Source organism: Ciconia boyciana, chromosome 1 (assembly GCF_034638445.1).
Source record: "Ciconia boyciana chromosome 1, ASM3463844v1, whole genome shotgun sequence".
Classification (NCBI taxonomy): Eukaryota; Metazoa; Chordata; class Aves; order Ciconiiformes; family Ciconiidae; genus Ciconia; species Ciconia boyciana.
The window spans coordinates 210,643,027-210,660,881 of record NC_132934.1 but is presented as its reverse complement, the minus strand read 5'-3'; the positions used below and the strand labels follow the sequence as shown (position 1 = coordinate 210,660,881).

Here is a 17,855-nt window from a genome sequence, read left to right as displayed (position 1 = left end):
CTCTGTTTCATTTTCTTAGACGCATCAGCTGTACCACTATACACACCCACCAAACCCTCTAGTCTGACCTTCTGCTTTGTCATTGTGTCATTATATTTTTCTCCATCCTCCATCCTGACTCCATGTTAGGGAAGTTCCTGAATATAAAGTAGAAATATGAGTTAGTACTTGCACTAACTCCCTGTAGGTTTATTGTACCAGAATATGAAAAAAATCCTCCCTCTCATTCCAAACACTGGCCACGCAGGGGACGCAGTGAGAGCTACTATAAGAGCTCATGGTCATCAGAGGATGACCATGGTAACAAATAACTTACTTAGGTAACAAATAACTTAATGTATGTGGCTTAAAAAGATATTGAGCAGCACCTTAGTGACACTGACAGTGTGTGCGAGCACTTTTAACCCATGGTAAATGTGAAGGAGTTTGATTCAGCAGAAATCAGCTGACTATCATTTGAAGTTACATTGAACTACTTTGCTCTTCCAGGAGTCTCAAACTGGACTGGCAGCTTCCACAGGTCATCTGACAAATAATGACTTGTTATGCCATGGTAACTGGACTTTGCCTGTGAACCCAGAACATTTGTATAAATGATGTTGGATTCTGACAGTATTTAATATCTGTATCCATCTCTCTATTTAAGGTCCCTTTCCCAATACCCATCACTATGGTATCTCAGCTGGTGATATATGCTCATCCCCACAACATTCCTCTGAGTTAGCACAGCGTCTTTTCCCATTTTGTACATAGCATCAAGACATAGTGAAACTAAGTGCCCATTTAGTCTGACAAAGCACAGACAGATCTTTTGAGAATAAAAGATTTTTTTTTATATATTCCAAGTCAACAATTCCCCCTCTTACTGTGTGGGGAGAAAAATCTGCGATTATGGCTTTGTTCAGTAGTCTGCTGAAGCCAAAAAGCCTCCATTTAGCAACTGCAGCAGCAGATTTAACTCTGTTTGTGTCCTGCTGCATTGGTAGGTAACACTGAATTTAGCCTCAGTGAGTTTTCAAGGGCATATATGAGAATTGATGCCTTAGTCCACATGGGCAGTTTCAGATACAGACTAGTGTATTATTTCAAAATGTACACTATAGTAGAGGAGTGTCTTCTATGAAATAACCTAGCTTATATTAAAATCATACATAGAAAATTTAAAAATTAATATATATGCTTCTAACAAAGTTTTTACATTGTACATTTTCTTTTCTCTTTTAAAAAAAATAATCGAAGTACCTCTTTTGTTTGCTTTTATTTTTTACAATTGCAACTCTGCTAACAGAAAGTGTTTTATACAGGTAATTTGTACTCATTCTGAGGAATACAACAGCCAACAGGCTTTATGCAATGCCACAAGTGAGGGGCCTATACTGCGAAATCCTGGGAACAACGATAAATCAAGGACTCCAAGGCTCCCATCCTCAGCTGAAGTTGAATTTTGCCTATCACTGACTCAGTATGAATCTGGATCCATGGATAAAATGGCCAATTACAGTTTCCGAAACACCTTGGAAGGTAACATGTTTTATTCTATTATGCCATTTCCATCTGTAAATTAATTCTCTCTGGGGTTAGCGTCTTTAAACTCTGGACAGTTTCAGCTAATTCCATGAAGCACCACTCAAAAAGAAACAAAAAAGGAAAGAAAAAGTGATGCTTTCTCCTGGAAGAGCAACAGACAGAAAGAACCACATTAAAGGCATTTGATAAGAAAATAGAAGCTATAGATTAGATCAGACCCTAAATCTATCTGTTAGATGTTGTCTCCTGCTATAGTCAGCACCAGGCATAGCAAAAAAATGTAGCACTGGATAAAAGAAGATCATCGAATAATCTACTTACACATGATCATAACCATGTCCATGTGGGTTACAGGTTCTCCCTGGAATCCACTGTCCTCCAGAGGCCAGGCTGGACAACAAGGGTGAAAGAGAATGCAGCCAGTTGGCATGTTATGTCTACATCCTGCTACTGTCAACTCCATAGCAGACTTCTCCCCAAACTCTAAGGATTAAGTTATACCTCAAAAATGATCCTTAGTATCATTTCCAAAAGAATATAGTTATTTATCTTAATTTTCTAACTATCCAACCTGTTTTGAATGTTCCTAATTTTCTAGTAAACAAGGGTTCTTTGCTAAAAGGAATCGTTATTCTTAATTATCTGTCTACCCAATCTCTTTTGAATCTTGCTACATTGCTAATAAACAAGGATAGCACATTATATATTTATCAATAAATCTTGCTACAGTATCATATATCAGCTGAATCAAATATGACCTACTTTTGATGTCCCAGAGATTTTTGCTTGCAAGGAACTGTGCAAGGGCCAAAACAATACAATATAGGAGTTGGTGTGAGGATAAGAAAGCAAAGCTTTTAATATGTTCAGTATTACTCTTCATGCAGTGTGGAATGCCATAAAGCTTTCTTGGGAAAAAAAAAGTGAACCAGTTTCTGCTCTTAAAGCAGTCAAAAAGGTAGACTTTGTCTGCTGAAGACAACAGAGAATCCAGACATTAATTAACTCCAGCTCTGGACATAGCTGTGCTTTCTACCTTTGAGAAAGGGAACCATGTGAAGTTTGGGAAAGAAAAAGGTGACATAATTGAGCAGAGGTTTGCTCACATTTTTCTTCATGAAGTATGTGAATAGATGCAAAGAGTGGAATAGGAGGAGCAGGAATAGGAGGAGTGGAAAATGGAATTAAAGCAAACAAGTCATCAAATAATGAGGGTCTACCGTCATGCTGCTGGTATAGTAAACAAAAGCAAAGGCACAGTCTATGGAAGTTACACACTGCCACATATGGGTTTGATAAGAAGGCAGAGTCAAAATGGACCACTCACAAATCCTAAATTTCAGTATCATGACTGTTCATTAAATAAGAATAATTCATGAGTACTTGCAGAAAAAGGGCAAAACCTGCTTTTTGTCAATGCTAAGTTTAAACTGACAGCTAAACAGAGTCATAGATCAAGTATACCCCTTTGATACAAATGGATACATTTTCCTATTGAAAATAACAGTAGCTATTTGAAAAAAGGCAGTAACACAGATGTTCAACAGAATTGCACAATGATCAGGAAAGCACCTACAGTTCCCAAAGAGCCAAGAAGAAGTTATTTTCACTCTAAAATCAGAATCAGTGTTTTGTCTGATTAATCAATCAAACCCTTTCTTTACTGCTGTCTCTTTGTCGTATTAATTTCATGGCTAGCAAGCACAGTCACGGCTGGTCTTTGTTGATAACATAGTGTCATCTGCCAATCACACTTGAAGAGGGTCATGCTTTAATCTGAAAAACGACAATGTCACTGCATCTGAAAAGAGCTCTTTTGGATCATATTTTCCTTCAAGTGAGTTCTTTTGTTCTGTGTAAAAACCCTTCAGAAACTGAAGAGTGTTAATCTTTCTCCTAACTGAGGTTATGTAGCTCCAGCTCACCACTGTGGTCATTTGGAGCCCTCCAAATGCCACACAAGGCATGTCATGGTTGCTGCCAATAGGCTCTAATGGATTTCATGTGATTCAGATAGTTCTTCCAATAGACTGGGGAAAAAAACTACATGTTCTTGCAGGTCAAATATGATTCAGAAGCCATACAGCTTAGGTAGCTACAGAAGCACCATATATTATCTTGGTCATAGTGCTGCATGGCTTCTGGATGCATGCAGTTAGCTCAACACAGGGGCAGGGCATGCTTGTTTTATCAGTCCATCCAGATGTGCCCTCCCTGACATGGACCATAGCTCTTTCAGAGCATCTGTAGGATCCCTTGTATGTGATTTGAAAAGGGAAGAAAAGAGATTGAGCAGCTCCTTTTCTCCTGTCAGTGAAGGTGGACCTTTGCAAGTCCTAGGATCCCCGTGGAGGGAGCCTGGGAAGATGTAGCACACTGAGGAAAAGCCCAGTAGGGTAAGACTGAGGCAATCAATGTCCCCGCCTTAGAAGCTCTGTGGACATCACACCAAAAAAACCCAAAGCAACCTAACATTAGATCCTCTCTATTCTAGGGTAATTTCTGTTAAGAAAGTGACCATGTTTGCTCATAGTCCAACTCCCAGTGCAATTACCAGAGCCTATATTGCCACCTAACTTTTATAGCCTAGCTAAAGGAGATCTACAGTGCCCAAGAGCTGGTATGGAAGAGAGTAAAGGTCAACAGAGTGATATTACCTTTCTTTCCATAAGAACATTTCATTAGAGCCAGAGATCACTGGAGTGAGAATGTGTCCACAGTGTTCCATGATAAGTGGCTCTTTTGGTGATGAGTCTGTCCGAATGTGAGCCAGATGTGGCTCAGTAAGCATTTATCTGTATTACTATGGAGATGGAGCTTATTCCATCAGACACAGTGTTATTCTGAGACAGCTTTTTTCTTTTTTTTTTTTTCTTTGAGGATATATTTTTTTTTAACCTGAATTATTTCAACACTCAACTTTACACCACAGGACCACAAATGTTTCTGTCAACTAACTTATTTAGCTAACAAGATAGTGAACTGCAATGCGACGCCAAGAATACATGGCTAATGTTGAAAAAGATGGTGGAAAGTTTTTAAACTAGTTTTACTGCCAAAAAAACCCCATATTATGTTAGCTTCTTTCTTACAAATGGCCTGCTTAGTTTTTTGTTGTGTACACATGCCAAGCTTAAATTGCCAGCTTGCACTTATTGTGCCAGTGCCCACTTCTGTGTGACAGCATTCTTACAAACCTGCTAACACTCTATAGTTCCTAACATTTACTTATTTTTCTAAGCAAAAAGCTTTTCAGTCCTTCTTTACTTGTTTACACAAGTTTGTGCCAATACACCTAAGGTCAAATTCTAATCTATTTTAGATCCAAAGTAAATCCAAAGTAAGTCCATTGACTTTACTGGAGTTACTCTAGATTTACAAAAGATGACCAGAACCAAGCCAGTGACTGCAATTGAGTGGCTCCTGATTTACACCAATGTGAGATTTACTCCTCAGTTTTAGTTCTGTAATGGAAAACACTGTGATCACTTAGAAGAACCAATCACATAGAAAAACCACTTCAGGGCAAAATTTTATGCTCTTCCATGCTTGAGTGCACTGGAACAAAGACAACAACTTTTTACCCTTCTAAGGGGTAGGTATCAGCATCATTATGAGCAGATGCCAACAACGCAGGCCAAATCTCTGTTTGACTAACAGAAAATGCTGCTACAGAGACAGAAATTACGTCACTGAAGAGTAACCACAACAGCCATAAACAGCAACGGTCAATATTATTCAATAAAACAACACTCCCCTGAGTCTGAGCACGTGGGTTGCCCTCTCACTCTGCGACAGGCCAGTTTCTGCTTTGACTGAAAAGCATGTGAAAAGCAGTTTCTATGTTGCCCCTTGAAGTGGAAGCAATTATTTTAAATAGGTTCTGTTGAATCATGGCCCTAACTGGGGAACACTGTTGACTTCATTGGAAGCTTAATGGATACAAGAAGAGAACAGAAAATCAATCTAATTTATAAGCAGCAGGTAAGATCAGAAATGGATTAGCTGACTGCAAATGAAATAGTTGGGTTTCTTCTTTGTGCAGTTCTGTTGTGGTGTGACACCTTGAATGCTACCTCCTAAGAATAAGAGATGGCTGAAAAACTTAGGATTTCTTTTTCGTTGTGAGCAAATTCCACATTTTAAATTATTTTATTCATGGCAACTTCAAATGAAAATCAGTCCTTTCTAAGCTTTGCAGAAAGTGACAAAAGAACATTTAAAAAAAAATTTCTAAAACTCTATATCACTTTCATTATTCATGAATTAACTCATGACACATGGTATCAAGTCAAGCCATGTCATAGCATTCCACTGTCTGTCACAATTATGTATTGTTACTGCTGTTCTGTCATAAAATAATGGAATAAAACATCAAACACTTCAAAATGTAATTTCATTTTAATAGGACATTTTCCTTTTTTTGTGAGAGATTTTCATCTGGAAAACTTTTCTCAGTTTTTTTCACTGCGATCCATATAGCTAATGAAAAATGGTTTCTCAAAATGAAGTTTGCCAACAGAAAACTTCTAATTAAAAAAGTTTTAGCCTACAGCAAACATCCCTCAACAAGCTCAAACTTTCAACCTCTGGGTAAATTTATGCTGCACATTGAGAAAGTGCTGTCAAGATGCAGAGGGTCATTACCAGCAAACTAGAAAGACTGTTCAGCCCAGACCACAGAAGCTCTACAAGAGTTGTTTTAAGAAAAAAAATCCTAGATGGTGACATGGTCTAAATTAGATAATCACAAACTTTCATTTATTACAGCCCCCTAGGCCAAATTGTGCAGATCTTGCAGCTACCTCACTCTAGAGAGATTACAGTAATAACATTGCTTGAAAAAATATGTAAGATTTAACCCTGAAAAATTTCCTGTGAGTTTGCCAATGGCAGAAAAACTCCATGAACATAAGCCAGAGAAACATCGCTAACTTCAAAGACCAGCAAGAATATGGACTTAAAATTCTTATATCTATATCTTCCTTCTTATTTTAAAGTAAATGCATGTATCTGACTTGAACTACTCTAAAATGTGAAATCCTTATTGAAGAAAAAATCATCCTCAGGGAGAGTGGGACTAAGTTTATCAGCCAGTTGGACTCAGACATAGAATCATAGAATCATAGAATCATTTAGGTTCGAAAAGACCCTTAAGATCATCAAGTCCAACCCTTAACCTAACACTGCCACGTCCACCACTAAACCATGTCCCTAAGCAGCACATCTAAACGTCTTTTAAATACCTCCAGGGATGGCGACTCAACCACTTCCCAGGGCAGCCCCTTCCAATGCTTGATAACCCTTTCAGTGCAGAAATTTTTCCTAATATCCAATCTAAACCTCCCCTGGTGCAACTTGAGGCCATTTCCACTCTTCCTAACTCCCACTTGCTACCTGGGAGAAAAGACTGACACCCACGTTGCTCCAACCTCCTTTCAGGAGCTGTAGAGAGTGATAAGGTCTCCCCTCAGCCTCCTTGTCTCCAGGCTAAACAATTCCAGTTCCCTCAGCTGCTCCTCATCAGACTTGTGCTCCAGACCCTTCACCAGCTTCGTTGCCCTTCTCTGGACACGCTCCAGCACCTCAATGTCTCTCTTGTAGTGAGGGGCCCAAAACTGAACACAGGATTCGAGGTGCGGCCTCACCAGTGCCGAGTACAGGGGCACGATCACTTCCCTACTCCTGCTGGCCACACTATTCCTGATGCAAGCCAGGATGCTATTGACCTTCTTGGCCACCTGGGCACACTGCTGGCTCATATTCAGGCGGCTGTCAACCAACACCCCCAGGTCCTTTTCTGCCAGACAGCTTTCAGTCACTCTTCCTCAAGCCTGTAGCATTGCATGGGGTTGTTGTGACCCAAGTGCAGGACCTGGCACTGAGCCTTGTTGAATCTCATACAGTTGGCCTCAGCCCATTGATCCAGCCTGTCCAGATCCCTCAGTAGAGCCTTCCCTCCCTCAAGCAGATCAACACTCCCGCCCAACTTCGTGTCACCTGCAAACTTACTGAGGGTGCACTCAGTCCACTCAGTGTGAACTCGATCCCCTCAACATGCAACATACAAAGCAGAATTTGACCTTTAAAATCCCTGCTGTCCTAACCACTGGCCTAGAAAGTCATACAAAACTAAAATTTATTTTGTGAGAAAAACAGTTTTGCAGTTAAAAAAAAAACACCTGCAAAACTGTTATGAATAGCTCAGTGATATTGGGGATGCACATATGTTAAGCAGTCCACTAAGATAATCAGAGGAGATAGGATTGTTGGAATGGTTCCTCTATTTGTGTAGCACTGAAGGCTGCTAATGCTCTCCAAGCTCTGCATACCCTCTGCTAAGCGTACTTACAGCACTTCAGTCAGTGAGCAACTGAGGAAAACACTACCTGCTTTCAATAGATAAAGCTTTGCACTTGACTGATTGTACATGGACTTCTGTGGTCTCCATTATTATATTGTAAAATCTGCAGTTAATATAATTAAATACTCTATTAAAAGACATACACCTGACCCAACTGCTTGTTCAATGAGAACTACCTATATATCATCCTAAAAACTGTCAGGCAGCCTTAATTTTGAGTGGCATCTTTAGCTCCTCCTATAATAAACTTTCAGCTAAATCCCCATCTAATTTAATTTGGCCTGGATCCAGTGAAGCTACTGCAAATCCACTGAATCACTGTTGCTGATTTACAGTGCTGTCAGAAGGAGCAGAATCAGGTTTATGATCTCTTAAAAATGTGATTTTTCTCTCATTGAAATCACTGGTAAAAATTCCATTCACTTCAGTGATGTATTCCTTAACGGCTATTTCTAATGCACCATAATTAAACGAGGGTTTAAAAGGATGTCTGAATGCTACAGCTTCCTATACTGGCCAGATGATTTAACAGCTCACTGCCATCAGGGACAGCCCACTTCTCTGTGCAATCTCCTCCACCAACAGCCAGTTGCTCTCCCTCTGTTTTTGGTACCAACACTGGTTCTCATCATAACCTTACATGAGATACTGTATCTCAGTAGCCTGGAAAAAAACTGAGATCCCAAACTCCAGGGTAGGTTTCTGCCAGATTAGTGAGTTAAATCAGTTGACAGAAGGCCTGACAAGAGCTGCAATTAATGCATGGGAAGGCACAGCATGGGGCAAGGCAGGTGGGGAAAGTGGCGTTCCCCTATATAGAGGCAGGGAGCTCTTATTTCAGCTCACTGCTCTTGTAGATCTGTAGCCTCACATTTTCTGTAGAGGTGATATTACTGCAGCCACTGCAGCAAAGTTTCCTGTACTCTGAAAAAATTCTCATGTTTTCACATATTCTTTTTAACTACCCCATTTCATAGTATGTCATCCTGAGTAGCTGATTGTCCTGAAGTCTTTTAAAATGTCTGAGAGAAAAGAATAAGACCCAGGCTAATAAAATAAAATGACACTACATTGTGGTTTTATTCCTACTAACTTTGCAATTTATATGGAGTTTTTATAACAAGAAATCAGATATTAGAACTTCTAATGCGCATGGTTAAACATGATGTCAATTTTGACAGAATGTACTCCAGTTAACTGGGAACTGGAGGGTGAGGCTGCTAAAGCCCTCCCAGTTACAGAGTTTTTGATTATTAAGGTAAATTGCTTGTGTTCAGATGTTCCATGAAAAGTTGTCCAGAGCCAAAATAAGTATTGTGTATATTTTTAATGAATGATTAGATGAAGTGTTTGCAACACATTAAGAAATTTTAAGAAGTATCCCAAGTCTGATATAAAACATCTAGCCTTCTGCCTAAACTCTGCATAAAGTCTGTCTTCCCTTAAACATACTTATAATGCAGCTGAATATAAGTGGAAGTGTTGCTACAGGATGATATAAAGATAGATCATTTTCAGCTAATATTCACAGAAACTTCCTAGTATTGCTACATCAATTGATCCCAATGATCACCTGCTGTGGCCATCAGTAAAGGTGGCCAAAATTGCTGCCATCAACAGTTCTGTGAGTTCTGGTCACACTGTCAATGTACATCATTCTTCATAGCACATTTGGTAATGTTTTATTCTGCTGTTTCCCCTGAGTGAAATCTAGGTAACACAGCATTCACCATCAGACAAATTTATGTGGGCAAGATTTTCCCTTTGAGAACTTCTGCCCATTGCTGTTTATGTCACCATGCAGTGTCCTCAATAATCTCAGTCCACACCTGATGTACTTAAAACCTGCAGTTATCTATAGGCATCAACATGTTCCTCTTTCTCTCCTAAATCCAGACTCACTCCGCCTTGAAGTCTTACAATTTTCACCATAAGCCAATTCTACCTCCTCCAGCTATCCTGATTATGTTTGCTCCTCTGACTCCCCTTGAATTTCTCAAAATGTTTTTGATACTATTACAATCAGAAAGATGGATGGTTATTATGGTATATTGGTTCTTAGGTGATTTGATCCTTTTTATAATTATAAATGTTTTTATGCCAGAAGCTTTTCCCTTGTTTGAAGAGGTTGACAGGCAAGGCAAAGCCCAAAGAGGGAATTTAGAGTCACAAAGAGATGCAATCATTTCACACAGAAGATCAGAGTCCCAATGGGTTATAACCCTCAGGTTTCCAAGTTCACAGGGTATGGCTCTACTCATAAGGCATCTCTAGCCATGTCTCAATTAATACTCTGTGTGATTCACAGAGGAGCAAATCCAAAGAGCAAAATAGTTGGTACTGAGGACCTGACTTCCATGCTATACATGAGGGTTTGGACAGGGAAGGGGTTCTTTCAGACTACTTCTAGTTCAGTTCAACCCACTGATGGTTGGTACATTTTAGATTTCCTCCAAAAGGAATCCAGCTTGCAAAGTCAGAAATTGCCCTGTGATGTAAGTCACAGCATGAAACAGAAGGACAATTAGGAGATTCACTTCAAAAGTACATTGCTGATCCTCATTCAAATGCTAGTTCTTGGTCCAAATAAGTAAATAAAGCAAATGTTCAAAGTGTGTGAGGCATTTCCCAAAGAGCTAAGATCTTTCTTTTCCCCACCTTGCAGACTTGAAACAGTACTGGGAAAAGACTGAGGATCAGCACAAGCAGCATATTGTTCACAGCCCTTTTTATTTGATTATTAATATGTAGAGATGTTTTAATATGTCTCCACTATGCTTCCTCATCCTACAGCTTACAGAAATTGTGAGAACAAGACATCTTCAGGAACCAAATCAAAGAGAGAGAACAGAGAGGTTTTGTAGCATGGGTTAAATAGGAGGACTAGCATCAGGTTAAGAAATAGATTAGGAGGACAACATATGTTTCTCCTTCTATTCTCCTGGAAAATCCAAGGAAGCATCAAATAGTTCAGTTTACTTTTATTAGGAGTCCTTACAGGCAGGGAGGAAGCTTGGCTGTCAGGATGCTGAGAAGGACTACCAACCTCAGAGCTGAGGTATGGACAGGCTACCAAAATAAAAACTGATGTAGAGACTCATCTTCCAGTATTTCTTATTTGGGGGTTGGTCTGTGTGAGCTCTTTTCAAAGCCCATGTTTTAAGTGCCCTCCAAAATAACAGCAATCCACAGACTTCCATCCTGCAGGTCTGACTGTGGAAGACTATTGATTATTTACCAAATCCTTTTGTAAAGATTATAGCTTGTATTGTGTTAGCTCCTATCAATAAAAGAAAGTGTTCTATAGAGACAAACAATATTAAATGACTGAGTATATGATGAGATAGAATAGCTTGTTTTATCTTAGGAACCTAGAAGTACAGAGATCAAAAATGAAAATAAAGTGAATAAATTTTCTCAACATGAATAAATGTACACGCATAAATGTCTGCAGGGATTACGTTGCCTTTTAAGGGGCAGACACAATGGACAAAGAAATTTAAAAATATAAAGCAATTAAGCAGTACATTTGCTGACATGCTGCATTAGCTACATGGCAGGAGTTTTAATTTAGCTTATTCTAATTGCATCTTTGTTATGCCTTTGAAATATATTAGCACTCCTTTACATGTTTTCCTAAGCCCGTGTCTAAAAAGCTGAATGTAAATGAAGTGAAAGTAGGTACTTTGATCTTCAGTCTTACTGGAAAAAGAATTATACGCATTGTCATATCAGCATATGATTTCCTCTTGAATATATAGGCTTTGCTGATCCACGGACTGCAATATCAAACATATCTCAAAGTGGTTTACATAATGCACTTCACATCTACATGAATGGCTCCATGTCCCAAGTACAAGGCTCTGCAAATGATCCTATCTTTGTACTACACCATGCATTTGTTGACAGGTGAGTTTAATTCTTCTTGGTAAACCTAATTTATTTTGTGTTTTTACAGTGTGCTTTTCACCTACGTTTCAAAACTGCAAATATTTTACATGCCATTACATGCACAGCATTTGCAGACATGTAGAATTGAGCTCTGCTATTATTTGAGAGCAAATGTCTTTCCTAACCTGTCTGTATGTTCACTGGATTAAATATAATTTGAAAAGTTGACAAATGCATTCAGCTTTTATTACCAAGGTAAAAATAGTTCTTCAATGATGTCATAGTGATTAATATATATGGATGTGTACATCAGGAAGTTTGGACCAAAAGTGCATGACTCATTTTAACACAATTGTAATCAGTTGGAGCAATTCCTTTACATTCTAAATGTCAGTGCTGTTTTAATTTCTATTCCATAAGGAAAATCCAAGCATGCTATTCATAAATAAAGAAGAAAAAATCCATATTTCAGTGTGATAAACAAAACTGTGACTCTCTTGATGAAAGAGAAGAGTACAGCTGTGCAGAATGAAAGGAAAGCAAACAGAAGGATATCATGTTTGTTAATAAGAAAGAGTAGGGGAGCACAGTTTTGCAAGAAAAGAGTGAAATTGCTATGTTAAGGACAGTATTCCAAGATTTAATGGTGACCTTACAAATTTCTGTGTCACTATAATATATGCGAACAGCTACAAACAATTTACTGTGGACTGCATTACACCAAACTGATGACTAAAGAGCTATAAAAAAGAAAGTTAGCTAAGCAAAGGACTATAAAAGCCACACAAACAACACTTGTTCTGGAGTAGTTTGTATTTTCTTACCAATCTTCTTCTACTTTCCCACCATGCACTGACCGTGACTTGGCTACTGCAGTGCTTAGAACAAAAGAACTATTACGCTGTAAAAACTTTTGGGACTCTTTCACAAATTTGTATGCTCAGATACCTACTGACTGAGACCCTGCCTACACGCAGCAAGGCGCTTATTCAGATGGAAACTAAGATGGTTTCTTTATTTGGGTCACTGAGGCATGCAGCACAGGAGGGATGCAGATTATATCTTGCAGACATCATCTTGCAGTGAAGTTCTTTAGTTTCAGGCAGTTCACACCAAAGCTCTTATATAAAACTTTATGGTATTTAACCAAAAAGCTAGTCAGTGTAAAAGACAAATTTGAAGTTGGGCTTTTTCTCCTTAGTTTATATATTTAATGAGCCTAATGGTTGTATTCTTCATACTTTACCCATCCAGAAATAGGGCATCAAGTCTAAGCAGGTCACCCAGGCATCAGTGGAATGTTCCTTCAAAGGGTGACCCACCTGTCTTCTGCTCCTAATACTGTAGGGTATAATTAGCCTTCTGGAGGTGTCAGTTTTGAAACTCTTTTCTGTGAAAAGCTTTTCTTCAGAACATTTTAAAAGTTAAACAGTGTAGCTTAGTTGTGATTTAGCATATCCACCCATTGACCGCTTGACGGGATGGATGCACAAAGGTTTCAGGTGTGGTTACAAATTTCACATTTGGCACCTGGAAATTAACTTTCCAACATCCAGGCTATTAAAAAATGGATCAATTGAATATTCAGAGAAAAGGAACACCGAAGGGAAAGCATTATGCTCCGCAATAGCAAAAGAATTGTTTTCCTTAGACATTCACACTTGTGTAAGACCTACGCATCTCTTAGCTCCCACTCATTGCAGGGCTTAAGTAGCACCTTGGTCTTCATGCTGACCTCTCCCACAGAGGAATTTCAGTTGTAGTCATTATGAGCCCCTGGAAATACTTTTCATAACTGTAGTTGTTATCCATTTTAGAAGGCAAAATTATTTGCAAAAGGTAACATCATTAAATCCTGCTAGTGTTGAGGAAATAAATCACTGCACAAGCACTGTGGGAGCAATACAGATATCCATGATGCAACCTCATCCCATCTGTGGCAGAAAGAACGTTACCAGTGCTCTGCAGCTGCTGCATATATAGGCTTTAGTACACACGGATGTAAAAACTGATAATAATGCTGCCTTTTGTATAAGTGACAGAAATGCATTAGCATGATTAAGGTTACTTAGCAGCCTTATCCATGACAGATTAATCATGCTTTTAGTTACAATTAATAAGTAGGTGACTGATAGGTACATACAGTACATTTAAAAAAACCCTGTTCCTCTCCTACATAGACTTTAAATCTGAAGGGCTGCGAAGAAGTTATTTTCTGAGAGGCAAGCAAGAATACAAAGAATAAAGGAAAGGGGAAAAACAGTCTCCACAGCAGCAGGAGCTTTTTTTTTTTTTTTTTTTTGTCCATATCAGCTTTTCTCATTTCGGAAGAACACTTTTGAGCTGATTGCTCTCACTACATTGAGCCAATGAGCTTTTAACTAACTTTTAAACTAAATCTTCCAGAGGACAGCATCTCTTCCAGGTCTTGCTGAGGACACAGAGAGTTGTGAGATGGGGTTTTACAGGCAAAGGGTGTAAAAAGACTGGACACCAGCAACCACAGGTCTGCTGAGTCTTGCAAAGGCAGGGAACAGCTCTGTCTCAAGAAATCAAGAATGGTCCAGCACTTTGAGCATCTATGTAGGACCCAGAAGAGGGATTCCTCACTCCACTGCAAATTCCTTGAGTGAAACTGAGCGTGTAGTTTTCTCTCCCAAACTCACATCTCCTGGTGATGTGTTTCCTTCCTATTGATTTCAACAAGACTTTTGAGGAGCTGTTGATCTGAGCTTCAGCTAACCCATCTGTAAAGCGGGTGATATTAGATGCCTACGCAACAGGGACACTGTCAGGGTAAATGCATTAACGACTGTGAAATGCTCAGTTACGACCATAATAGGAGTGATAGAAGTAAGGCAATAGATCATTGGAACTGATTTTACATAGAAACATATGGTACAGAGGAGGATAAACAAGTGTATACGGAGTCTGTTGACAGGTGTGAGCCAAATGTTAGGAGCTGCTTTCCAAACTGAGCAACAGTCAGCCTCCCATCTGCTACCCCCCAGCCGTTCCTACCCAGGCCTGATGCACAAAATGAGGGAAGGATGGACGGAGCAGAGGTGCAGTTGAAAAGATGTCTCAGGTGAAAAGCAAAGCGTTTGCTTACAAACACTCCCCTTTCTTTAGGTCATTGTCTTTCAGCAATGCAGAAGTATGAAGGTACCCAGGCAACAGCTTTCTTAGCAATGATAAATCAGTCTCCTTGCCTTCTTATTTGCTAGCTAGAAGACCTAGGGATCAGACCTCAGTGCTTGGTAAGAGCAGGTGACCATCCTGAAGATTATTAATTGTTAATTGAATGGCTTAAAAAAATAAAAAAGATGCAACAAAATATATATTCAGCAAAAATGTGAGCTTTTTTAGCTCTGTGAAGCATTTCCCTTAATTGCAAATCTCTTTGCTATTCAGATATGCTCAACAGTCAGCAAAAGGGAATAACAAGGGAGGAGTCAACCCACTCAAGCGGGAAGGAGCAGCTGCACAAGCAGTGAAAGCAAGGGCCCACAGTCCCACTTGAGCTCACTAAGGTGTTTTCTTTGTTTTGAAAAGGAACTCTTTCCTCTTTGTCAACTTTTCAGCCCCTCCATCCCTATAGCCACATAGTATCTGTCTGTTCTCCCTGCACTTCTGCCCTTTGAATGTTCCTTCAATCTTTCTTCTCATTTGTTCTGTACCTCTCTTGTCCTTAACTTCCACATCCCACCCCAACAGTTCCCCTTGCCAAGTGCAAGAAAAACTAAATAGCAATGGGAAAAATTGTTGCCATTAAAAATCTCCATACTACTTTATACCTGTACAGCAGCTAATGCAATAGGGCTCCAGTTCTCAACTCATTTCTAAGTTTTGCAGTAATGGACAGGGTTTATTACAATAACATGGATGACTTTCAAAGGCCCTGATTTTAGAACAAGCAATTTAGAACTGATTTTCTAGAGAAACACAATAGGGTGTAGACTTTCAGTCTCTTGCATCTCTAAAATCTAGACTTGTTAGCCTACTTGTACAGCTAGACCTACTTGTCAGTTCTAGTGGTGCCACCACTACAGCACCTTTTTCTCCAGCTTTCATGAGTAATCAAACAGCTCAGAATACTGCTGCAACCATCATTGCATTAACTCAATGCTCTGATCAGTTGTTCCTCTCTGTTCATACCCTTCTACCATTTCTTTGCTCTCTGTCACACCAGATGAACTGCTGGTCTCTATTTTCAAGGCCCATCACTGCCCATCCCCAAATCATCCCTTATTAATTGCTAAGGAACTCACTCACCCATTCAATAAGTTCATGATATCAATCTCTATCTTACATCTGTTTGGCATTCAGACAAGTCCCTCCATACTCCTCCTGGTTGGGAATTGTTCACCCTACACATCCACACATTCAATCACCATTCTTTCTTTGGCGTGATACTTGCAGAAAAGCTCACATATTAGTAAGCTGAAACCTTCACTTAGTGGGTGGACCCTTGTGGTCTCACTGCATGGTTGCCTAGTCCTCCTCCCATCTGTTTGTACCCATCTGTTGTCCTCTGCCCTATGTGTATATTATAAGCTCTGTCATTAAGGGACTGTCTAATTGCACTGGTCTGTGTAGCACCTGGCATATTCTCAGCCTCTGACTGTGGCTTTCAGGTATCAAAGCAACATGGGCAACAGGAGATAGCAATTGCTTCATTTACAGTCATATGAAATGGCAATGACAAGAGACAGCTGGACATCCCTATGCTGATCTTGTTGCTTCAGTTACTCTTTCGCTTGACTAAAATCCTTGCATCAAAGAGACAAAACCTTCAGGGGTGAAGGTGTAGGGGGGTGTGTATTTGTGTGTGCACGTGCATTCTGCTAAAAGTAATCCAAGTCAAGCATAAGGTCACATACATAGGAAATGGAGACACTCTCACTTACAGCCACTTACATACATGCACACTTCCAAGCGGGTGCAGGAGAAACTCTCCTACGCATCAGCTTCAGAGCCCAAAGAAAATGCCACTAATTCTGCCTGATCAAGGCAAATGTCTCTGTGCTGTTCAGCAACATCAGCTGCCATAGACTCCTCTGCAGGATGCTAAAATAACCCTTTCTGCTTCAGAGGCAGGCTGGAGCTGGGAGCCTTAGGAAATGCCAGACTCTGGCTTATCTGAGCATCTAACAATAAAATGTTCCTTATCACACTGCTTGTCAGTAAAGTGTTGTTAAACTGAAAAGCATGTATGGAGCAATCTGTTCAAAAATATATTAGAACCCAAAATCTACACATCCTGATTTGCATGCCAGCAATGCTCCATCCCCTAAGCCAACTTTATGGACACTTTCAGTTCCTGTGGACTCAATATACTCACCTTCATGCCAGTCCCTTCTCCTTCCACTGCAAAAAAAGTTAGCATTATGTCAAAAATGATTTTGTTGGAAAATACTTTAACAAGAGGAAATTTGATTTTCACTCCCAGGAGATGTCAAAATAAAAGCTTCTTATTTTTACTCTGTTTTTGAAACAGAACATTTTCATTTTCTCTTAAATGTCATCTCAGGTTTTTTAAACCAAAAAATGGCACTAGAAAAACCAAGTTGTTCTCTTGTTTTGAAATGTTGACAGGAAACAAGAACTTTTTTTAGCAGTTAAAAACTATTTGCTTCAAGAATTTGGAACATTTGGAGTGAAAGCATTCAAGAAGGATCATTAGAAATTCTTGTAAGGCAACACTAGGTTTCCAGACTTGTTTAATACATGAAATAAGATTCTTTCCTTACCCTGAACTGTCTCCAGTGGGAGACAACACAGACAAACATGAACCCTAGGAAGCATTATCCCCATTTGGTATATGGAAAGTTAGAGACACCGAAACAAGTGACTTAAGCACAGCTGAGATGGAGACTGTAGTACAATGATATATCAGCTAGCAATAAAGCAGTGTAAAAATGGAGAAGTCACTACATAAACACTAAGTGTATGATTAATTTTCTCCCTTTATATAGGCACAGCAAGACTTTTATTGCTTTCTGAGGTATGTTTGCAAAAAATGATGACACTTTTATGTCATATTTTTCTGGAGCTGAATGAACTATGGCTT

At 39.4% G+C, this 17,855-nt stretch overlaps 2 protein-coding genes across 3 annotated transcripts in view; one reads left to right on the top strand and one right to left on the bottom strand.

The window, feature by feature from the left end:
- TYR (tyrosinase) overlaps positions 1–17,855 on the top strand; it is a 50,633-nt gene that overhangs the window by 9,548 nt on the left and 23,230 nt on the right. Inside the window, exons 2-3 of the mRNA XM_072850760.1 lie at positions 1,305–1,521; positions 11,653–11,800. Coding sequence (XP_072706861.1) covers positions 1,305–1,521; positions 11,653–11,800 — 365 coding nt within the window. The remainder of the gene's footprint in view (positions 1–1,304; positions 1,522–11,652; positions 11,801–17,855) is intronic.
- NOX4 (NADPH oxidase 4) overlaps positions 65–17,855 on the bottom strand; it is a 176,180-nt gene continuing 158,389 nt past the window's right edge. The window contains exons 19-20 of one of the 2 annotated variants that reach the window (XM_072850752.1): positions 1,849–1,917; positions 65–137 (exon numbers count right to left, since the gene is read on the bottom strand). In XM_072850752.1, the coding sequence (XP_072706853.1) occupies positions 80–137; positions 1,849–1,917 (127 nt within the window). In that variant the 3' untranslated portion in view covers positions 65–79. The remainder of the gene's footprint in view (positions 138–1,848; positions 1,918–17,855) is intronic. The other variant, XM_072850756.1, reaches the window with a different exon arrangement.